This window comes from Grammomys surdaster, unplaced genomic scaffold (assembly GCF_004785775.1).
Source record: "Grammomys surdaster isolate TR1022 unplaced genomic scaffold, NIH_TR_1.0 126271, whole genome shotgun sequence".
NCBI lineage: Eukaryota > Metazoa > Chordata > Mammalia > Rodentia > Muridae > Grammomys > Grammomys surdaster.
In genome coordinates this window covers 109270-130114 of record NW_021621071.1, presented here as the reverse complement: position 1 = coordinate 130114, position 20845 = coordinate 109270, and the positions used below count along the sequence as shown (strand labels likewise).

General features: G+C 36.8%; 1 protein-coding gene across 1 annotated transcript in view; it reads left to right on the top strand.

Moving 5' to 3' along the window:
- Nucleotides 1–20845, top strand: part of LOC114613680 (neuron navigator 3) — a gene marked incomplete at its 3' end in the record, with an annotated part of 181791 nt that overhangs the window by 88896 nt on the left and 72050 nt on the right. Inside the window, exons 2-3 of the mRNA XM_028759036.1 lie at nt 4684–4801; nt 5448–5500. Coding sequence (XP_028614869.1) covers nt 4684–4801; nt 5448–5500 — 171 coding nt within the window. The remainder of the gene's footprint in view (nt 1–4683; nt 4802–5447; nt 5501–20845) is intronic.

Below are 20845 nucleotides of genomic sequence, written 5' to 3'. Positions count from 1 at the left end.
TTAATTACTATAAATGAACTCATATATGTGCATAAACAAACACACACACATATATATTTATATACATATATACATATACATATATATATATACTTTTTATTTTGGGGTAAATTTAATCTTATTATATTTTCTTTATTTTCTAAAGTATACTTCATAGAGATGTGTATAACATTTGTTAGTCTAAATACTTGAAAAATATTGGTTTTGGAAGTAGGAATTCTCTATATTTGAAGTGTTGGCCTGAAGGTTGATGATTGAAATCTTCAGTGAGTTCATACAGAAGCTGCCAAATATTGAATCTGTGTTCATTTTATATTATTCACAATTATACCAACTTCTTCCCTCAAAACCTACAATTAATTCATAGACTAATCCTGGAAAACATAGCACACTTTGTAACTCAATCAGCTGGAGCTATGAAGTTTTATACAATGACTGCCTTGTGTGTTGATGAACCAGAGGCAAGTTTGCAGGCCAAGCCCAGCATCAGGACATAATTTATCGTCCCTTCGCATCAGTTCAAATAACAGAGCTTAACGAAGGTTGACAGGGTTGTTTGCATTCCTCTCTCATCAGAGCATAGCAGAGAGTGTGCTGGTGAACCTGTGATTTCTTACCACATCTTCTATCTGTGTCCACTGTCTCCTCATGGACACGCCCCATTTTCCCACTGCTTTCTTCCACTCACTTTGTTTCGATTTAAGAATTTTAAGGAAAAAAAATATGGGTATGTTGGTGTATGCCTGTAGCCCCAGCCCTTGAGAAACTGAGGCAGGAGGATGGCTGCATTTTCAAGGCCATCCTGGGCAACAAAGTAAATTTGACCTTAGTCTGACATATATAACAAGATCTTCTATAAAGAAGCAAATAATAAATAAATAAATAATATTGCTAAATATGCTTTATTATTTACAACAGGTAATTATATTTTGCATCTTAACTGTTTTATTTTTTGCCAGCTGTATTATAGCATTCCTTTGGGATATAGGATTTCGCCTTCTCTTGTGATTTTCTTGTAATCTATCATTTCTTTTACTTACAGGAAATATACACGTTCATGAAAAAAGAATGACTTACCAAAAGTTTGTGCATCTGATTTTTTAGGCAGAAATGTGGTTTCATTTTATTTAGTTAGCTACTGATTTTGCTGACTATAATAAAAGTCAGGCCTATGGTCTAAGCAAACTTTCAGGCAAAGACCTCAAGTTTGGAGTCCCTTTGAGAAAATACTGGAGCAAGCCAGTAGGGTCTGCCCATTCAGTCTGAGGCCTTCTTACCAGTGCTAAAAGCCAGCTGAATAGCTTCTGTTTGTTTGCCTAAATTCCCTGACAGATTTGCATTCACATTAATACTCTTTCGATATGCACTTGGAGAATAAAAATCAAAATTTTGTATTGCTGCTTATCTGTTTCATTCAGTTTGCTATTTATTAGGAGCAATTTTTCCTGCAATCTTGCTGTCCTCCTAAAATAAAACCCATGCAGTGTGGAAGGTGACACAGGTGACCTCTAATAGAGACACCGAGGAGAACGTGACCACTCTGCTTCAGTAGTGTCTCTTAGTTGAGGAAGCAGAGAAACCAGAAATCCCAGCTAATTAGAAGATAAGAATCTGGCAGATGTACAGAGCCAGAAGGAAGCAATGCAGTTTCTCAGCCTCTGTCCCGGTTACTCCAGTTGCTTCATCTCTGTGAAGCAATTAACCTTAACAAGTATTTCTTCTATGCTAGCAGAGGAAAATACAACAGTGCTGCTCAGGTCTCAGGGACATCTTCTTCAGGAGTGACTTTATGTAACTGTCTTCACAGAGGGGCTGGTTTGTTAGTCTTGGCAGAGTTATCCAATGCAAGGATTATTGTCCACCCTGGTTTACAGGTTAGGGAGCTTAAGTGACTTTCCTAAGTTTGCAGTGGTCATAAACTCTTCTGGGCCTCAGACCGGATTTGTTTAACTCTAGAACCCAATCTTCTTTTCTCTGTGGGTCCTTTAAAGTCGGGTGCTGGGCCTGTGACTCCTGCCTGTGGAGGGACTGATACAATTCAAATCTAACTCACATTCAGCTAACAAGATGAACTGGGAACTCTGTCACTCAAATAAATTACAGATAAAAGAAGGAAACGTAATCCTTTAAATTCATGTCTTTACAAAAAGAAAAAGAAAAATTTCCAGTCCGATAAATATAATAAAACCTTGAGTTTCACTGGATAAGTGAGTATTAGAGAATCATCAACTAAGATCATTTAGAAATTGATTATGCTATGGTTTAGAGGGAGCCACGAGTCACTTTCTTAGATGCAAATGTCTGCAAAATAACGATTATAGATATGAAGATTTAAGTGGCACTTTACCAACATACTCTTTCTTATGTGCCAATACACCTTCAGTTTTTTCACACTGTGTGGAAAAATAGTGTCACTAGATATGCCTTAGAGACTCCCTGATAGTTTCTAAAAATCTATCTTCTGTGTTTTAATATTTGGAATGTTTCTACCCAAGAGTACTCTGAACAATTGATCAGCCTGTCTTAGATGTTTAGCCATATAAAATATCATCATACTAATATTCAAAGCTATCTGTGTCCATGTATGAATATATATGCACACATCATTTCACAGTAAAATCATATTAAGAAATATTAATTATTCTTTATGGGAAGGACAATACTTTCATACAAAATATTATCAGGCATATACTTGATATATATATGAAATGATTTTTAGAATTGTTATAAGAAAAGCTGAAATTATAGAATGCAGTTTTAATTTTGAATCTAAAATAGTATATGTCTGTGTGTATACATGTGTGTTTGTATACATCTCTCTCTATCTGTGTGTGTGTCTTTGTATATGTGTGTATGTCTATGTGTCTGTCTGTGGTTGTGTCTTTGAATGTGTGTATGTGTGTGGCTGTTGTGTCTTTGAATGTGTGTATGTGTGTGGCTGTTTCTCTGTCTCTGTCTCTCTCTGTCTCTCTCTGCCTCTCTCTGTCTCTCTGTCTCTCTCTCTGTCTCTCTCTCTCTCTTTCTGTGTTTGTGTGTGTGTGTGTGTGTGTGTAAAACTGCACTATAATATGGAAAACTGTAGCTTAGACATATTCATTTGGAACATTTTGTATCAAATTGCTCAAGAGCATGAAGCATGGACTTCCCACCTTTGTTGTGTGTCATATACTTCTGATTTGCTAATTACAACATATGGTTTTGTTTTTTTTTTCAGAAATAGCAAGGTCTTGTGTTCTAGCTCTGTAATCCTAGCTACTCCATAGGTTGAGGCAGCAGGATCATAATATCAGTGCCTACATAAGCTACAGTGTTAACTTAAGGCCAACTGCATCAAGTTAGGAAGATCTTATCTCAAAACAGAAAAGGGGGCTAATGACATAACACAGATAACACAGGGGTAAACTGTTTGTCTTGCCTATGAAAGGTACTAGCTTTAAGCTCTTTCATTAAAGTAATATAATCTATTTAATTTTAAAAATGTTTTCGTGTGTGTGTGTGTGTGTGTGTGTGTGTGTGTGTGTGTGTATGTACCATATACTTATCTGTTTCCTGAAGTGGCCAGAAGAGGGTGTCAGAGGCATCAGATCAATGTAGGTCCTCTGGAAGAGTACTAAATACTCTTGACTCTCGAGTAGTCTGTCTAGCACCAAAGTATTTTAAACAGTATATTTGCACTATGTTGGCATTTAGTGCTCGTGACTCTGAGATAAAATTCAGAGCACTTCAGCTTAAGTTGTGCTAATCTTAGACATTCTACATTAGCCACAGTCTCTCGATAGATTCAACATTTCTTGACCATTTCTCTGGTCTCATTTCAATTTTTAATATTATGTCCTATTTTCATCTACCTTCTAACAGGGTTACAGATGAACCACCCATGATATTTAAACATCTTTAAGCTGTTTTCTGTCTTTTGTGGTTATTAGACTAAAAGATTTTTTAAAATAGTAACTTTTCTTTTTGTGTCTGTGGTATTCTTGAAATTTCAACTTTTCTTTATATCCTGACCAGTTGCTAGAGTCACTCACTTTTGTAAGTCAAATTGTGGCTTGCAAAATGCACTTCCCAATTCTGTATTTCAATTCCTGCATTATAACTCCACGTGCTGCCTCTGTGTTCTAATAAAAACACATTTCAAGAGGCTTAAATGAGAGATGACAGTCCGAACAATATATCTTAGACTGGAAGGCATTTGCAATTATTTCATAAAACCATGCCAAAACATTGTCACATTAGAGCATCTCGGATGGCAAATTCAATAAAGCCTCTTCAGAGAAACACAGTTTTTGTAAAGTTCCTCTATAAGTCGGTCCAGGTGACTTCCTTTTATACAGACAGGATTATTTTCAAAATAATGGAGGGAAGGGAGAAAAAAAGAAACCCAAACTCTTTCCCGGTAGCGATCTCCTTCAGAGCCATCTGGGAAGGGAGTTTTGCTTGGTCACAAGTGACTAGTCCATGATTTTGAAAGGAGTGATTCATCCTCCTTTGAAACAGGAGATAAGTGGGGGAAAGAGCCGAGTTAAAAAAGACTTTACAACTGTTTCCTTTGGAGCTATGACTTCTTTAGCTGGAATGCGATCCAGAACAGTTTCCCTTTGAGCCTCACATTTGCCTTGAGGAGTTTTCTTGTCTCTCTTCCCCCCACACCCTTCTCACTTCTTCCTTCCCTGTCTCCAACAGATTTACACTGACTGGGCCAACCACTACCTGGCAAAATCTGGCCACAAGCGGCTGATCAAAGATTTGCAGCAGGACATTGCGGACGGGGTCCTTCTGGCCGACATCATTCAGATCATTGGTGAGACCTGCTCTCTTAAACTCTGAGAGGCTCTGCTCCTCGCTCTTTTCGCTACAATGTAGTTTAGGTAGAACAGACACAGAATTGTTCCCTGTATCCAGGAGTGCTGTGGGTGTGGCTATCTCCAATGTAATTAAATGTGTTTACGTGAGACTAAAAACAAGACATTCTGGCCATGCGTTGAAATAGTTGGAACAGTGTCTTTACACAAGAGCATTGTCAGAAATGAAAGCTTCATTAAACCATATGTCTCCCATGTGTGCATTTTATTAACCGGAGTAACTCATACATTGAGACTCCTTGAAACTGGATCTTGATCCAGCAGTGACAATTGTGAAAGGTCTCATGTCAGCAGTCATTTGGCACATACTGGAAAACCAGCAGCAACTTCCTTTTTTTTTCTTTCTTTCTTTGCTTGACTTGTGCACATAGAATTGTTGGCTGAGAACAAGTGTGTTCTCTCCTGTCCATGGCTAGGAGAGTGAACGGGAAGCAGGGGTATTTCTGCTTGGTTTGTTTGTTTGTTTATTTATTTATTTATTTATTTATTTTAAAATCTCCTTTCTGTATGTTTTACCTCATTGCTTATTGCTTAAGCATGTTGTCCTTTTATTCCTCTCTTTTGATTTTAATCTCTTGATTTTAGCAAATGAGAAAGTCGAAGATATCAATGGATGTCCGAGAAGTCAGTCTCAGATGGTAAGAGGCAGATTTATTCTCATTCACAACGCTTAGCCCTGTTTTCAAAGTTAACTGCGTTTGCATGATTGCTTGAAAGTTTGTCTGCATGCCTTCCTGCTTGTATAAGGAATCATCTGCTCCCAGTATTCCTGTGTGTTCAGCGTCAGTGCAGCCAACATCAGATTCTGAGGAATTCTGACTACTGTGCACCACGCCTGTAGGTGTGTTTTCTGACCTTTGACCTATTTTTTCTTTCCTTCTTCTGTTTGTTCTAATGTTCTGTAGTATGCAATTCTGTACAATGGGCTTTCTGTCAGTAAACTTAATTTCAAGTTTGAAGGAAAAGAGTTGATAGGGCAGCTGTTTTTGGAATAGCACCTACTGTGTGCATTTTTTAAAATATAAGCATAGCATTTTAGGTGTTCTTCAGGAAGGTCGGTGTAAGCACATGATGTCCTGCAGCTGTTGGAAACAGCTCTGAAGGCTTGCTGTAGCCTGTATACTGAACAGTATATGAGATAAGCATCATAGTAGCTTCCAGAAAGCCCTCTGTGTGGAGGCCTTTTACCTCAGCAGCATCTGTCCTTTCCCATCTAGCAAAGCTTAACATCTATAAATAAAATCATAGATTGATAAACAGCTGAGAAAACAAACAAACAAAACAAAATAACTAGTCACAAAGCCACAAGTTATTTTTCTGGGATGAACATAAGACAGACTGCTTGTAGCGAGGATATACCAGGCATTACCAACCTGAATAACAGCCCAAGTCTCTAAGGTAAGACTGCTTCAGAGAGTTCTCATGTTCACATAGCATAGGCGCTTTCAGTGTCTTAAGGGATCCTTGTCATAGACTTGGTCAAGTGAAAAACTCACGAACTGCTTAAACCTGCTGACCTGCTTAAATTAATGTCAGGAAACTTAAATCCAGTGTAACAAAAGGAATCCATTCTTCAAGAAGTGATTCATTAGCCTGCTCCAAACAAGAGCACGCGAAAAAAAAAATCAAAAAAAGAACTATTAAAATGTGACGATCTACATCTGTTGTGAAAAAAATCACCATAAAGATATGGTCTCTGTAAAAGAGAGCAGCTTGGAGGGTATTTCCTGAACGAATTACTCTCAATGTAAGTGGTTCTCTGTGGCAATTAATTACGTCTGCTATGTAAAGTTTTACTGCTGGTGTGCTAAGTAGGATAAATGTAGCTGCTGCTATGCTAGCGGTTCTGTGATGCTGGAAAAACGAGTAAACTCTCTGGGCTTTCTCAGTTGCAAAATAAACCCTAATTAAATGATAAGCACACACATACACACACCCATTTCATTATATATAATGAACATTACATATTACATATTATATATTATATACAATGAATATATTACATATTAAAATTAGTGTGTACGTATAACACTAATTTAATAAAATTTTATGTACGATTATATATATATGTTATAAATAGAATTTATTATAAACTTTGTTAAGTAATATATGAACACATTAACACCTGCTAAAATATTAGGAGAGCTTTTTCTTGAGACATTTGTTAGTCCCTGAGATGCATGTACCACAGTCATGAATCCTAGGACTTGATTTTTATCATTCTAACCATAAGGGAGTAGTACACAATGTAAAGTGTCTTAAGTCTAGAGCCTTCCACCTGTTCTGGTACCCTGATGTCATGCTGCTTCCTGAGGATCTGATATGCAGACAGGCTCATTTATGATGACAGAAAGCAAAAAAAAAAAAAAAAAAAAAAAGTCTCCAAAGCTCAAAATTAAGGAGGGGCAATCCTCTGATATCGATCTGAACTATCTGGACCTAGAATTTCTACAGATCTGCAGAAGTATCTTAATAGCCGACTCTGTTACTTTCAGCTGGTCTCTGGTTTGTTATCAGCCCTGCTGTACAACCACTGGGGTGCACGCTATCTTAGTACTCCTGCTTTTGACAACACAAAGTGATGGCATTATAAAACCTGTCATTTTCTCCCTCTAGAAAGTGTTAGTTGGGGTCATATGACATTTTGAATCAGGCCAATTTGGATCGTGGCTTTCTGATTGGTTCAACTTCAATTCTGACGTTGATGCCAGCCCCCTCTGTTAATTGAGAAGAAAAGCTGCGAAACAAATGTAATTTCTGCTGGACTATTTTTGTCACTGTTCTTTAGAATTTTATTGGCACTGTGTGATTCATGAGTACAAAGCCCAGATGAGAACAGCGACCAGACAGGAAGAGACAGACAGTTACTGTGACATGACTAGGTGTATGGATCAGAGATGATACTGCAGATTGTTACTGTACAACTCAAAGCTGTGCATCAATAATAGAATGCCATCCTTGTCCACAGAACTTTCTTTCTTATGAATTATCCATCTCATCTTTTGTGACCTTTGGTTGCTGTCTGTGTTTATTATCAACAACAAAACAGATTTAAAAAATATCTTCTAGTACTAGGTGGTCTGAGCTTACATTTCAGACTCTATGGCCATTAGAGAATCATTTAAAGCACTTATGAATAGAATTTCTTGAGACCAGAAGCTGTGGTGTATTGATCCATTTTTGTTAGCAGGTAATTCCACATTTAGCCAATGTTTACTTGGAACTTTAAGGTATCTGGTAGCAAAACATTTGTATGAAGTCCATATAAAGATCAGAGTTGCAATGTAAGTACCCAAGAGTCACAGAGTTGCATATGGAAAACAAAAGGTCCCAGGAGTTAGGGATCTTGGTGTGTTCCAGAAAAAAACTTTGTAGATTGAGCCTAGCTAAGGATGTTAGAAGGGGAAGGCAGAACCTAACCATATAAGAGTCATGTAAAGAGTTTATGTGATGTTTTGAATGAGTGGAGGATAAACTGGATGACATTTCATGCTTAGCTATGTCAAGATATGATACAATCATTTTTAAAAATCACTGTAGATGCTACCTAACATACATAGAATGGATGTTAGACTCCAGCTAGATGTGGAAGATGATCAGTTAGTTTTTGGTTTTTGGCCAAATATACAAGCTGGGAATTTCCGTTGAAGAAACCAGGCTGGAAGGGGAAAGAGAAACTGATACATTGATATTCCCTGTCTATAGAGTTTGAAGCCTATCGGACCGTAAGGCAGGGAATGAATATCTTAAGTTGTTACCTTGAGCATCTGAGGAAGTTGGTGATTAGACCATGCTCATACACAGGTGATGGATGGCAAGGAGGAAATCTCAGCAGAGGTTTGTGTAAATTCAACAGGGAAAGGTTTATGATGGAGAATATTAATATTTATGAAGTAGAAGTCAGGAAAGGAGAAATGGTGAGTGAGTGTGAGCTCCCGGAGACAGCAGACCACAGGTGTGTCTTGTTAATGCTCAAGATAGATGTCATGGTTCAAGCTATGGTGTTTCCTTTAGCACAAATACTGAGTAAACAGAGTTGATTATTTCAACGTAGCAGATGCTGTCAAATGCTACCAAGTCTGGTTAATATGGTTGGTTGAGAAAGTCAACTTTGGTAATCAGATGGATGTTCATAGCCAATGTGGTATCCACTGAGCCACAATTCACTTGTGTGGCTATCAAAAAGGAAAGAAAAGCTGTCGGAGAAACAGCTGGACTGGGAGTAGTTTTCTCAGTGGTGAAAAGAAAGAAGAGACTGTAGACTAGAGACTGGAGTGATGGCTCTGCGTATGAGCACTTGCTGTTCTTATACAGGACCCCACTGGCAGCTTGCAACGGTCTGCAACTCCAGTTCCTGGAATTTGACATCCTCTCTGACCTCCACAGGCTCCCAACACACATGATGTAAGGACATCCATGCAGACAAAGCACTCCATACACAAAAAGTAAAAAATAAATATATCTTTAAGAATGTAGCAGTAAAGAAAGAACTATGGTAACAAGGGACAGGAGTGGTGGTGTAGATTCATAAAGGAAGTGATACAGAAAGGTATTATGAAATCCTTGTAGATGATTGGCCATTAGGGAAGAATATTAAGAAAACAAACAAAAAAAACCCCATTTTCCTCTGTCATAGAGGATATGAATATGTGATTTGTGGCATTGAAGTAGATTAAACCAATATTGAAAGAATCCAAAGCAAATGAAATTATGTATGTACAGGTATATAAAAGAATATAACAATGTGATTTTAGATAACGTGTTTCAGAGGGCACATATTTAAAAAATAACTCTATTCCCTTTGAAATATGTAGCTATACCACTCAGGGTTTCAAACACTTTATCAGTCTTATGTTTTATCAGTGACTTTCAGGTTATGATCACTTTGAAACATAGACCTAGTACTGTGAGAGCTGACCAAACACTATATTTAAGATGAAATTACTAATATGGATGACACCTGTTGAGTGATTTTTAGGTAGGTATTAAATCAGATCCAAACTATATACTCTGTATGGCATAATAATGTTGGTGAGCTGACATAAGGAAATAAATTAATAAACTATAAATACCAGGAATGCCCTGAATGTTCAGTAGATTAAAAATAGCAAAAGGAAAAAAAAATGGCCAGCATTTACTTGAAAGGCAGGGGCACAAGTGTAAGCTTCTCAAGCAAGAATGTTAGACATGAACGAAAACTGTTTCGAAAACAAGTTCTTTTATTTCATCTTCAGATAGACTGTTATATTTCAGGATCCTCAGAAATGCCCAGATGATTTAGGGATTTGACGGTTTGAAATTCTTGTTAGGCAAGAATATGTTTCTATGACATAGCTGAGGGTTAAAAATGGGCAGCTCAAAGCTTGTCTGTTCTTGATGGTGCATTCCTGTATGTGACCCTACTTCTAGCCCACCTGTTGTTTAGCCACAACTTTTAGCTGTGTTTTCTACTCATAACCTATATGTCGTTGTATACAATTTGATGACAAAGGGTATTTTAGAATGTTTGTTCTTCTTAAGTGCTTTTTAAAGATGTTCTTAGAAGACAGAAAAATAGGACTCAGTGTCCCCTTCTCTGTGATTCCATGACCCACAGGGATATGGGTTCTAAAGGAAATTTCTTCTGAATATTGTAAACATTTTAACCCATATTTAGAGTTAGGCTTTTTTTGGAAGTGACTCATTCTTGATTGAGAAAGTATCCTATGCTTTGTGATTTGGTGCCTTTTAAAGTTTTAATTCTTGTTTTAAAATTATTTATTTTTATTCTTTAATCCTTTTGTACACTCCAGTCTTCATACCTCTCTCAGTCTGCCCTCCAACCGCTCCCCATCCCATACCTCCACCCCACCCTCAGTCTCCAAGAGGATGTCCATACCCCCTCACTCCTACTCCACCATACCTCCCCACTCCCTGGGACCTCAAGTCTCTCTCAAGAGGGAGGTGCATCTTCTCTCACTGAGACCAGACCAGGCAGTCCTCTGCTGTATATGTGTCGGGGGCCTTGTATAAGCTAGTATATGCTGCCTAGTTGGTGGCTCAGTGTCTGAGAGATCTCAGGAGTCCAAGTTAGTTGAGACTGCTGATCTTCCCATGGGGTCACCCTCTTCCTCAGCTTCTTCCAGCTTTTCCCTAATTTTCAACTATAAGGGTCCCTGACTTCTGTGCATTGATTGGGTGCTAGTACCTGCATCTGGTTTTTTCAGCTGCTTGTTGGGACTCTCAGAGGACAGCTATGCTAGGCTCCTGTCTGCAAGTACACCATGGCAATAGTGTCAGGACTCCTGACCACTCTTTGAGCTGGATGGCTGATGTTATTCAGAGGGTATTTTAGTTTAAGACAAGAAGTGATTTGGCAAGATAGAGAAGGGATAAAGTACCAGGATGTTCTTAAATTTTAGTAAAATTTTATAAGAGGCACACTATAGGATTCTAGCCTCTGACACGCTAGAAAGCCCAATTCCTAACTTAGTCCATCCACATGATCCCCTACCATTTTGAAAGATGCTAATTTTGGAGAGGCAAGATGTAGGGATTAATAAAATCAGATGTTTACTCTCCATATTTCTCTGATATAAAGAAAAGTTATACTTTATAGTTCCATCACTGATTTCATTCTTTGCATGGAGTCATTAGATTTGGAAGGAATATAAGCTAATCTTTTAGATGATTTATGTTTCAGTTTTGAGACTTTCATCCTGATGATTTTAAAAACAAATTTCTATAGAATTGCTCTGCTTATTAGTGAACCTTTGAGATGTGTTATATGGGATGAAAATGATCATATTAATTCTCCTCATGGCTGTGCCTCAGGAGAAGGAACTGAAGCTGGACTCCATCTGGCAATGAGGAATGTGGACAGTGGATATCACAGACTGTTGGCATACTGACTTTTTATCATCTTATTTTAGAGAATTATTTTATTGTCTGTCACCTTTATAGATATTTTAATTTGCTTTGATTATACAATAAGATGTTTACTAAATTGCATTAGATGTAGTAAGAGGATACAATTGTGATACAGGAGAGGCCTTCTCTACCTGGCTTCAGGATAGCCATTTAAAAAGATGACCTTTGAGCAGATATATATTTTAAAAACAGTAAAGTCCAAGATAGCTGCTTTACAAAGTTATAATCAAAGGAGTCTAGTAGGAATTCGATCTAAGCTTATGTGAATAGCCATGAAGGAAAAAAAATCTTCACTATTCTTGTTACATTTTGAAAAATTATATTGTCTACCTATTTTGTTAATTGCTTTATGTATTAAAGAAATAATAAAAATATTGCAGAGAATCCAAAATCTAATGGTAGTTCTGAGAATTTGGCAGTGTCACCATGACATATTGATTGGGCTTTCAAACACATACACACACACAGGCACATGAACAGGCACACACATCTGGAACTAGATGTTTTACCAGCTCCTATTGTACTTAGAACAACTCGGCATAAGATTCGTGAGAATTCATGTGTTCCATATTGAGTAAGTGTAAAAATGGTGGTTTAGACTCACGGCTTGGTCCAAGCCTGATATCCTTTAGATATGTTTATAAATAAGTTTGACAGTATGAAGTCTGGAATTTAGACCACTGGATTTTTGGCTGTTCATCTTCCCCCCTCCTTGCATTTTTAAATACACAATTTGTAATAGAAGTTGCAGCCATGCAGCCAATTTCAACGTTATCAAGGATTCCCCCAGGATCTCTGTTCACAAATTCACAGTAAGAATTGGAATTTGATGTGGAAGCTATGATTCCTCACCTTCAGTTTTATACTTTAAGTATTGAATATGCTTTACTTACTCCTTCACCCTCAGAAGAAAACAACAATAGTAAATCCATGATAGAATCAGAAATAGGAAAACAATTAGCTTTAGAACGTCTCTCATAACCTGTGTCTACTTTATAAAGAATGCTTATCTGAAATATATATGAATAGTGTATGTGTCTAGTGAATACATTTTACCTAAAATATATATCTGATTGTATATTTTAGATAGCAGGCATCTTTTGGAAATGTATCCTCTGACTGTATTGTTTTATGTCATTATTTTGCCTTTCCTTCAGATAAAAGGTAGAAGCCTTGCTTCTCATTTCATATTGCATCAAGAAAGGCATTGGTGCATCCAAGATGGTCTAGATTTTTCTCATGTGTTCTCACATTTTTACTTTTGGTGGCTTATCTTTAAATTTATTGCTCACTTTAAATTAATTTTCTGGAAAGAATGCAAAGCGCACATCTAGGCATGGTGTTCTGTGTGTGATATCCAGTTGTTTTAGCATATCTTTTTTGAAAATACTGTCTTTTCTTTATCATATTGCCCTTGCTTCTTTGTTGAATTTCAGTTGTCTCTACACATGTACCTTCTCCAATAGGCCTTCTTGTCTGTCCAAGATGATTTGTTTGTTCTTTTCCTCTGTCATCCTACCTTAATCCTACAGCTCTGAAGCAAGTGTTGACAACCAGTATAGCTAGTGTTCCAATCCATTTTATTCTTTATGTTCTATGGATTTCTATCAGCTATTCTTTGTCCTTTACTTCTATATACAACATTGTAATCATTTCTTCATTGTTTTCAAACTTGCTGGGGTTTGATTTGAGATCTCTCTCTCTCTCTCTCATTTTAATTCCTCTTCTTTTTCCTCTCCTACTCCCAAACGTGTGATAAAAATAAGCAATCTTTTCTAAGACCACATGTGTTTCTTCCATTTGTGGAAAGAATATAAATGTCCTTGTATTTGAGGAAGGGTGTGGTCATAAGATAGAAATAATATTTACAGATTTTTATAGTGAAATTACTCATTATTGACTCAAAAAACAATTTTGTGACTTTATGATAAAACACCAAGTTCCTGTTTTGTTTTGTTTGTTGGGTTGAACTGAAAAGGAAGAACTTATTTAATATCCCAATATCTTCAGGTCAATGAATTCTGATGCTGCTTTTTGAAAACATTATGAGTTATACCCCATTCTGCCCAATATAGTTCATGATAATGATTCAATGCCATTTATATTTAAAAACAAATGTTAACATTTGACACTTACTATTTTCTACGAAGTCAGCTGAACTAAAGTGAAAGGGATTTGGACCAAAAAGAAACTGATCTAATAAAATCCTCTGTATGTGCCATATCTATGTCTGTATTTATCAACATATAGACATATACACATAGAAATGTACACACATATTAAAACAAATATATATTTATGAGAAGCTTATTTTCACATATGAACAATATATATTATAATATGAATCTTCTCTGTATCTAATATGGGTATATGTGTATATTCATATAGATAAATATATAGATATATGCATGTGTCTAATTTCTACTGTACAGCTAAATACTTCATTTGTAATCCTTATATAATATTTTGAGGAAGGAAAAAATGCTTTCATTCGAATTCTACATATTAGGCATCAAAAACTTAAGGAATAAACATATATGTTTCTAATAACATGTATATTGCAATGCTCAAATGAAAATTGGATTAATTTACGAGTAAAGTATCTATATACTTCACCAAGGTGCCTGTCAAGTAAGTGCATTTCATATATCAAACTGCAAAGCAGTTACCAACTAAATCCTGGAAAAATAAAGAAGGAAAGAAATAAGAATGAAAAGTTTCTTTGCAGTTTTCCATTTCTTTCTCGCTCCACATGTTTAGAATTGAGAAGCATGGTTGTCCCACATCTCAATGGGATGGGTACCTAGTCAGGGTTATGTTTTCTCTCTGAAGAGTTGTTTTAAAATGGGAGGAGGAGAATGGGAGGGGTCAGCAAGCAGGACGTAGAGTGAGTAAGTAAGAAAACATTTTTAAAAAATTAAGTATAGTAAAAACCTGATTTCTGTGTGTCATGAAAACTTTTAAGATATCGCAGTGATTTTTCAACATGTAGCTTAAATTTCCTGAAAATGAAAATAAAATAAATGATGAGTGAATACCTTAGCGGGAACCATACGAGCAACATCAGTTTTCTACACCGTGCGATAGACTCTAATGTTTCTCCTTAAAATAATAAGTAAGTAAAATAAATTACACGTTTTACTTGGAAAAAAAATACCCACAGCTTCAAACGGTGAGGTTTGAAAAGGAGCTGCTCATAGAAGCCCAGTGTCATGCTAGTTTGCAAAGGTAAAATTTCCACCGATTTTCCTTGTAGATAACTGAATTGCCTTCTGGGGCTGCTGTACTGAATTATTACCAGTTCGGTAAATTAAAAGTATGAAAATGTGGTCCCAGACCTTGAGGATGTAACAGAAGTAGTTATCACCAGGACAGAATCATTAAGTCATTTGATCTGACTTCTTTTGAAAGGCCAGATCAGAATTTGATTCTGTGCCATTTCCAGCTTTTGGTGCTGGCTGGAATTCCAGGGATTGTGGCCCTGTCACTGATCCCCATTTTTGCCTCTAAACAGACACAAGTGCATTGAGTACTTGAACAATTTGGACGCACTTAAACTTGTAAACTTTCAAACCATGTGGGGCAAGTAGATTTTGCATACTATACTATCTTTACTCAGTATATTCACCAGACACCTTCTGAACAACACTTGTGCTTGACACTGTGTCTTTGCCATGTGCCTTTGTGACAGTTTTAGCCAAGAGAAGAAATAGCTCAGTTACAATGTCTGCATTACATTTGTCAGAATTGTGTGAGACAAAGAACAACTTCATTGCAGGCTTTAGGTTTGCACTGAATTCTACCTGTATCGTTTATTAATTCTTAACACACAAGTGCAATGCTAGCTTCTAGTAAATGGAGAAAACAAAATCAATTTAATCAAACTTTGTAGGGAAGAGAAAAAGGGGTTGTATTTAGAATAGATAGCTAGGTTCTTAAAATTGTTTTCCAGCTTGCTCTATGTGCTAGCTCTGACAAGTCAGGGTTGGAAGAAATTGAGAAGTAACATCTAGACCGCTCCTCTTGCTTCCATACTTGGTGTGTAATATTATAGAATATGCCGACTGTCTCTTTTTCATGCAACATATGGAGCCAGAGTATTTTGGCTAAGATATAAAAGTTAAACACATTAAAAATCATTGTTAAAGGAAGTCAATGGCAGAAAGCATGGATAAAATTGATTTGTGATGATTCTCTTACCACTCATCAGTAAAACTATATAAAATAGATACTTCAATCCCTTTAACTAAAAGGCATGGTTAGACCTAGCTTTATAGTCCGCCTTGACCCTCGTCCCATCATAAAGGGTATTCCTCTTTAACCACACTTGTCACTGTGTCTTGTCTCCTGCCTCCAGATTGTTCCGGATTTCAAGATTCTTGACCCTCTGAGCCGCCTTTGCGCAATCTCTCCCCCTCAGTGCATTCTTCAAATAGATACAGTGTGTCTTAACCTTCTTAGGAATTTCACACTGGTGGATACTTAGCTGCTGTGAGGAAAGACATGGGCGAGGCTCAGTTTTCTGTATCCCTGGCTACTCTGAACTTGGGCGCCTCAGGTTTGGATTTTCCTGTCACCAGCTGACATTCAACTTAGTTCATAGGTTCATCCCATACCACAGGCTTTCCGATAGCTCATCCTCCCTGGCCTGTCTCCGGAAGAGCCGGCTTCTTTTTAAGAAGGAAAATGGAGATATGTAAACTATAGGATATTTCTATAAATATGTCAGCTCAGTTCTTGGCTCAGTACTCTTTTTCATTATAATTTATTATAAAAATTCCTTCTAGAAGAAGATCCCTTTGTAGGCTTCAGACTTTATTGTCCTTTGAGATTCTGATTGAAAACCAACATTTTTTGCCTTCATTTTAAGAGTCTGTGCCTCTCATAAAATAACAAGCATTATCCTATATTTGAATTTATTTCTCATTTATAAAAACATGGTTTTTTTTTTCAAGTCCTGAATCAGGAGGGGGTTGAAGGGAGAAGAGGACACAGAAAAGGTTGGTGGGAGAGGGAGGCTGAAATGATCTGAATGTATACTGGTCAATGAATAAACAATAGACAATTTTTAAATGACGTCTTAGGGCTTGAAAATTTCTCTATGAATTGTACTTGAGGCCTCTGATCCATAATCTGGTTTCTAAATGAGGTTAGGTAGGGTACCTCTTTGGGGGAGTTGTGCTGACAGCAGTAAAGTCCCTTTGAAGTAAACTTCTGGTGAAGAGAATAGAAATCTCTGACCTGATCACAAACCAAATAGCGCACCCAGCTGTGCTGGACCAACCAGCCTAGGAAGGCAAGTTTACTCTAAGCCATGCTAAAGAGGTAGGTAAGATGATTAGTTCTTCAATTATAGTGTGCACGTTTCCTCCCAGAATTCCTTCCTGTAAGCATAGTTGTGTATGGGGTCACAGCCTCAGAAGTTGGTCTACTCCTCTGAAGTACTCAGAAAAAAAAAAGCCTCAGTTTCCATCTTATTCTTTCTGTATCTGTTTTATCTGTTGTAAGAAAGATTTTCATAACATCTGGGGCTTTCTCACTGTTTTTCTACATGGAGCTGCTTCCCTGCCATGTACAATCTCTAAGGGCACGGTTTTTCCCTTCTTTCAACCATTCACCTCGGCTGGGCATCTAACATTTACAGTTTGCCTGCCCTGCTGTGGTTTCTCTTTTGAATTCAAAAATTAACCACAATTACTGAAGTCATAAATGAAAATAGCCATCATATAACTTTTAACTAAAGCAGACTAATTACTATATTTTACTTTATTTCTCCAGACAAGTTTATGTTTGGTTAGAGCGTTTGACTAAAATCTAATTGTTCTAACACATCAGCGTACACTTTTGATCAAAGTGAGCCTTCTCATTTTCATTTTCTTAGCAATGATATTTATTATACAGTCCAGTGATTTAATTATTTGACTAACTTCTAATATTGTGAGTTCATTGTGGGAAATGTAAACATAAATGATGCTAGGCACAGTAGCACATGTCTGTAATCCCAAAACTTGGATAGCTGAGTCAGGAGGATCAGGAGTTTAAGGCCAGTCTGAGATATATGGCATGGTCCAATCTCAAGGTAAAGTTATTTAAGAATAGATTTAAATCCCAGCAAATAATATAATGTCCCTACGGAGAGGGCTAAGGCAGGACTGACTTGAGTTCTTCACAGCAGTAGGTATCTAGCCCCTTCATACATGTTCTAACCGGGATGTGCGTCTTGTGGACAAATGAGCCTTCAGCCATGTCATCCCTGCAACTTGGACTGTGATTCTTTGTCTCTTTCTGTTTCCGTTGTATTTGAATCAAAGGGCAGAGTGACCCTTTCAGTGCTGCGTGAAATCTCTATGTGTGTCACTGTGTAGAGCGAGGTGCTGTTCAGTTCTGTTTAACAACCCCCGAACAGTTTTTCCTTGTGGTAAACAAGGAACAGTTTTTCCTCTGCTTGACAGGGTCGTCTTCCTCTGTCTGCTGCTAGTCTAGCTCTATCAAAACCTGAATTATCGCTCGACTCTAAATGACATGCTGTGAGGGCGGCTGCAGATCTATCGTGAAAATGGATGCCTCCATTCTCTCCAGGACCATGCAATCCTGTTCACATATCTCTTTCGGAATATACAATACAGTGTCATGTATTATGGTGATGTATGACTCTTTACTGTCTGAGAAGCCATTTTATAAGCTCACAAAGCCGAAGATCTTGTAATTCATTTTTATATCCCTTCACCATCCCACAGAGTCCTTTGCTCATAATAAACAGTCAATAGTTGCTGGATGAATTAATCATATAGTGTTAATCCCTGTATCATGAATAAGATTTAAACATGGCTTCCAAGGCTAATATTAGTCATATTCAGTTGTAGGGTACAAAGGTAATTTTCATTAAATATCCTTAAGCAACTATGAAAAAACCTGTGGGGAGACAAGCTCTAAATCTGTTAATGTGGTGAAAGTCTCCTCTAGATACATTGCTTAGGACAGGTTACACCAGTTTTGCAGTAAAACGGGTCAGTAATCATGTAGCCTTAGTATATGAGTTCAATAAAAGGATGTTTTTGTCTGGAATCAATTATTCAACTTTGAAATAAATAGATACAATTGTTTGTAATGTAACCATTGAATTCATATCTAGAATACCTCAACCCTCAGTTAAAATAATCAAAAATATAAATATAATTTTGAGTGTTTTGAATGTTTTGTAATTGAAAAAAAGATAGTATGATTTCCCTCTCTTCCCTCATTTGAAACCCAGTTTGATTTAGTAGTCACACATTTCCATAACAAAGTCATAAGGATCAATATAAGTGTGAAACTATAGACAGTGAACTGATGGTTGGTTTTCAAATTATATCTCTATTATTTATGGGAGTATTTGAAATTACTGGAAAGTAGCCAGTGCTCTTTAAAATATTTCAGGACAGTATCTTTTTCTAAAGTACAATATTAAATACATAATTAATGAATAAATAACCTAGTTTTGTATAAATGAACCTTAAAGGGCAGTGCTCCAATATGATATAAAATTATATAGATAGTAACTACATACATTTTAAACTGTCAACTTTCAGGCTAGAGACATGGATCAGTGGATAATAGACCTTGATGTTCTTATGCAGGATCTGAGCTCAATTTCCGGTGTCCACACTGTACCCCACCACCATTTATAAATCCAACTTTCAGAGGATCCAATGCTGTCTCCTAGTTTCTGCAGAAATCCCCACCAGCACATCTTTTTCTACCAGACACTGGACACATGCATGTAAATGAAAATATTTTTGACCTCATACTGAGAAGTTTTAGTTTAAGTACTTGTAATACCATTAAAAGCTTGGATAGACTCAAAACGCTTCAAAGCTCAGCTGACCTGTATATTTTGATACTTCTGAAAATATTTATTGTGTATAGGAACTTTACTTCTTATTTTTATTATCCTGTTAGTATTTTCATTGTTGTTTAGCCATGATGGCATTTAACACGTGAAAGAGAGAAAATAGGCAAATTCCACACCACTAAAATGTAAGTCAGCAAGAGAAGAAAGGACTTAAACTTTGCTCACACAATAGTAGGAAACTGGAAGTCTTTGGAGTGATTATCAGTTGGACCATAGACTGTCAACGCATCAGATATGGGATGTAGTTATAAAACTCAGAGTGCACGTATTGGTAATACTACCACAAAGATGTATGCATGTGAATATCATTGTGTTGCAACACAAAATGCATGTTACATAATACTATAGTTCACATAAGCAAGAGGTAGTAACTTCCTATAGGCTGTATGTGAAGTTTCCACAAACAAATGAATGTAAATTGAAGTTACTTGAAGGGATTTCCATTGTTGAGAGCAGATTCCATTATTTGAAATTAACCAATTGTTTGAGTAAAAACTGGTCCCTATCTACTGACCCTTTTAGTTTATTCATTTTGATACAAAATCGACATCTCTGCCTACGGAAGTGCCTAGTTGCTTCTTATACAGAGTAAACTTTACATGCTACTTGATTAAAGTTTTTGCAAAACAAGATTAAGACAAATCTGATGTGGGATCTAAATCCAAAGAAGTTATAGCTATATTTTTTTTTATTTTACCATTGCCTCCTTTTATTAATAGCAAAGAGTTTTATAATGGTCAGTAGTCCTTTTTTGTGCGTTATGAATTCTGACACTGTGTCGGGTACAGAGCTAAGTACTTCATGCATACAACTCCTCCAAGTATTCTCTGTAATGGCATGGTATCTGAATCTCATTCCTTTTTTTTTTTTTTTAAGTTGAAAGGGCCAAGGGAGGATACCTCCACAAGTCTGCAAGCAATGGAGACTCCTTGAATTTCTTTTTGTTATTCTACAAATATAATAGTGGCAATTTCTTCCCACACATCAGCCTTCAGAAGATAGCAACTAAGGATGGCTCCTGACTGATGGGCTGGCCTTTCTATTTCCCAATGCTGTGCTTGTTGCCAGCAGGGTTTGGTTATCTCTGATCACCACCATCCTTTTGATTCCAGACTACAAAGACTTTTTTTTCGATAACTTAAATGGCAAAAGACCCAAACCGCACATTTTAAATTAATTTCAT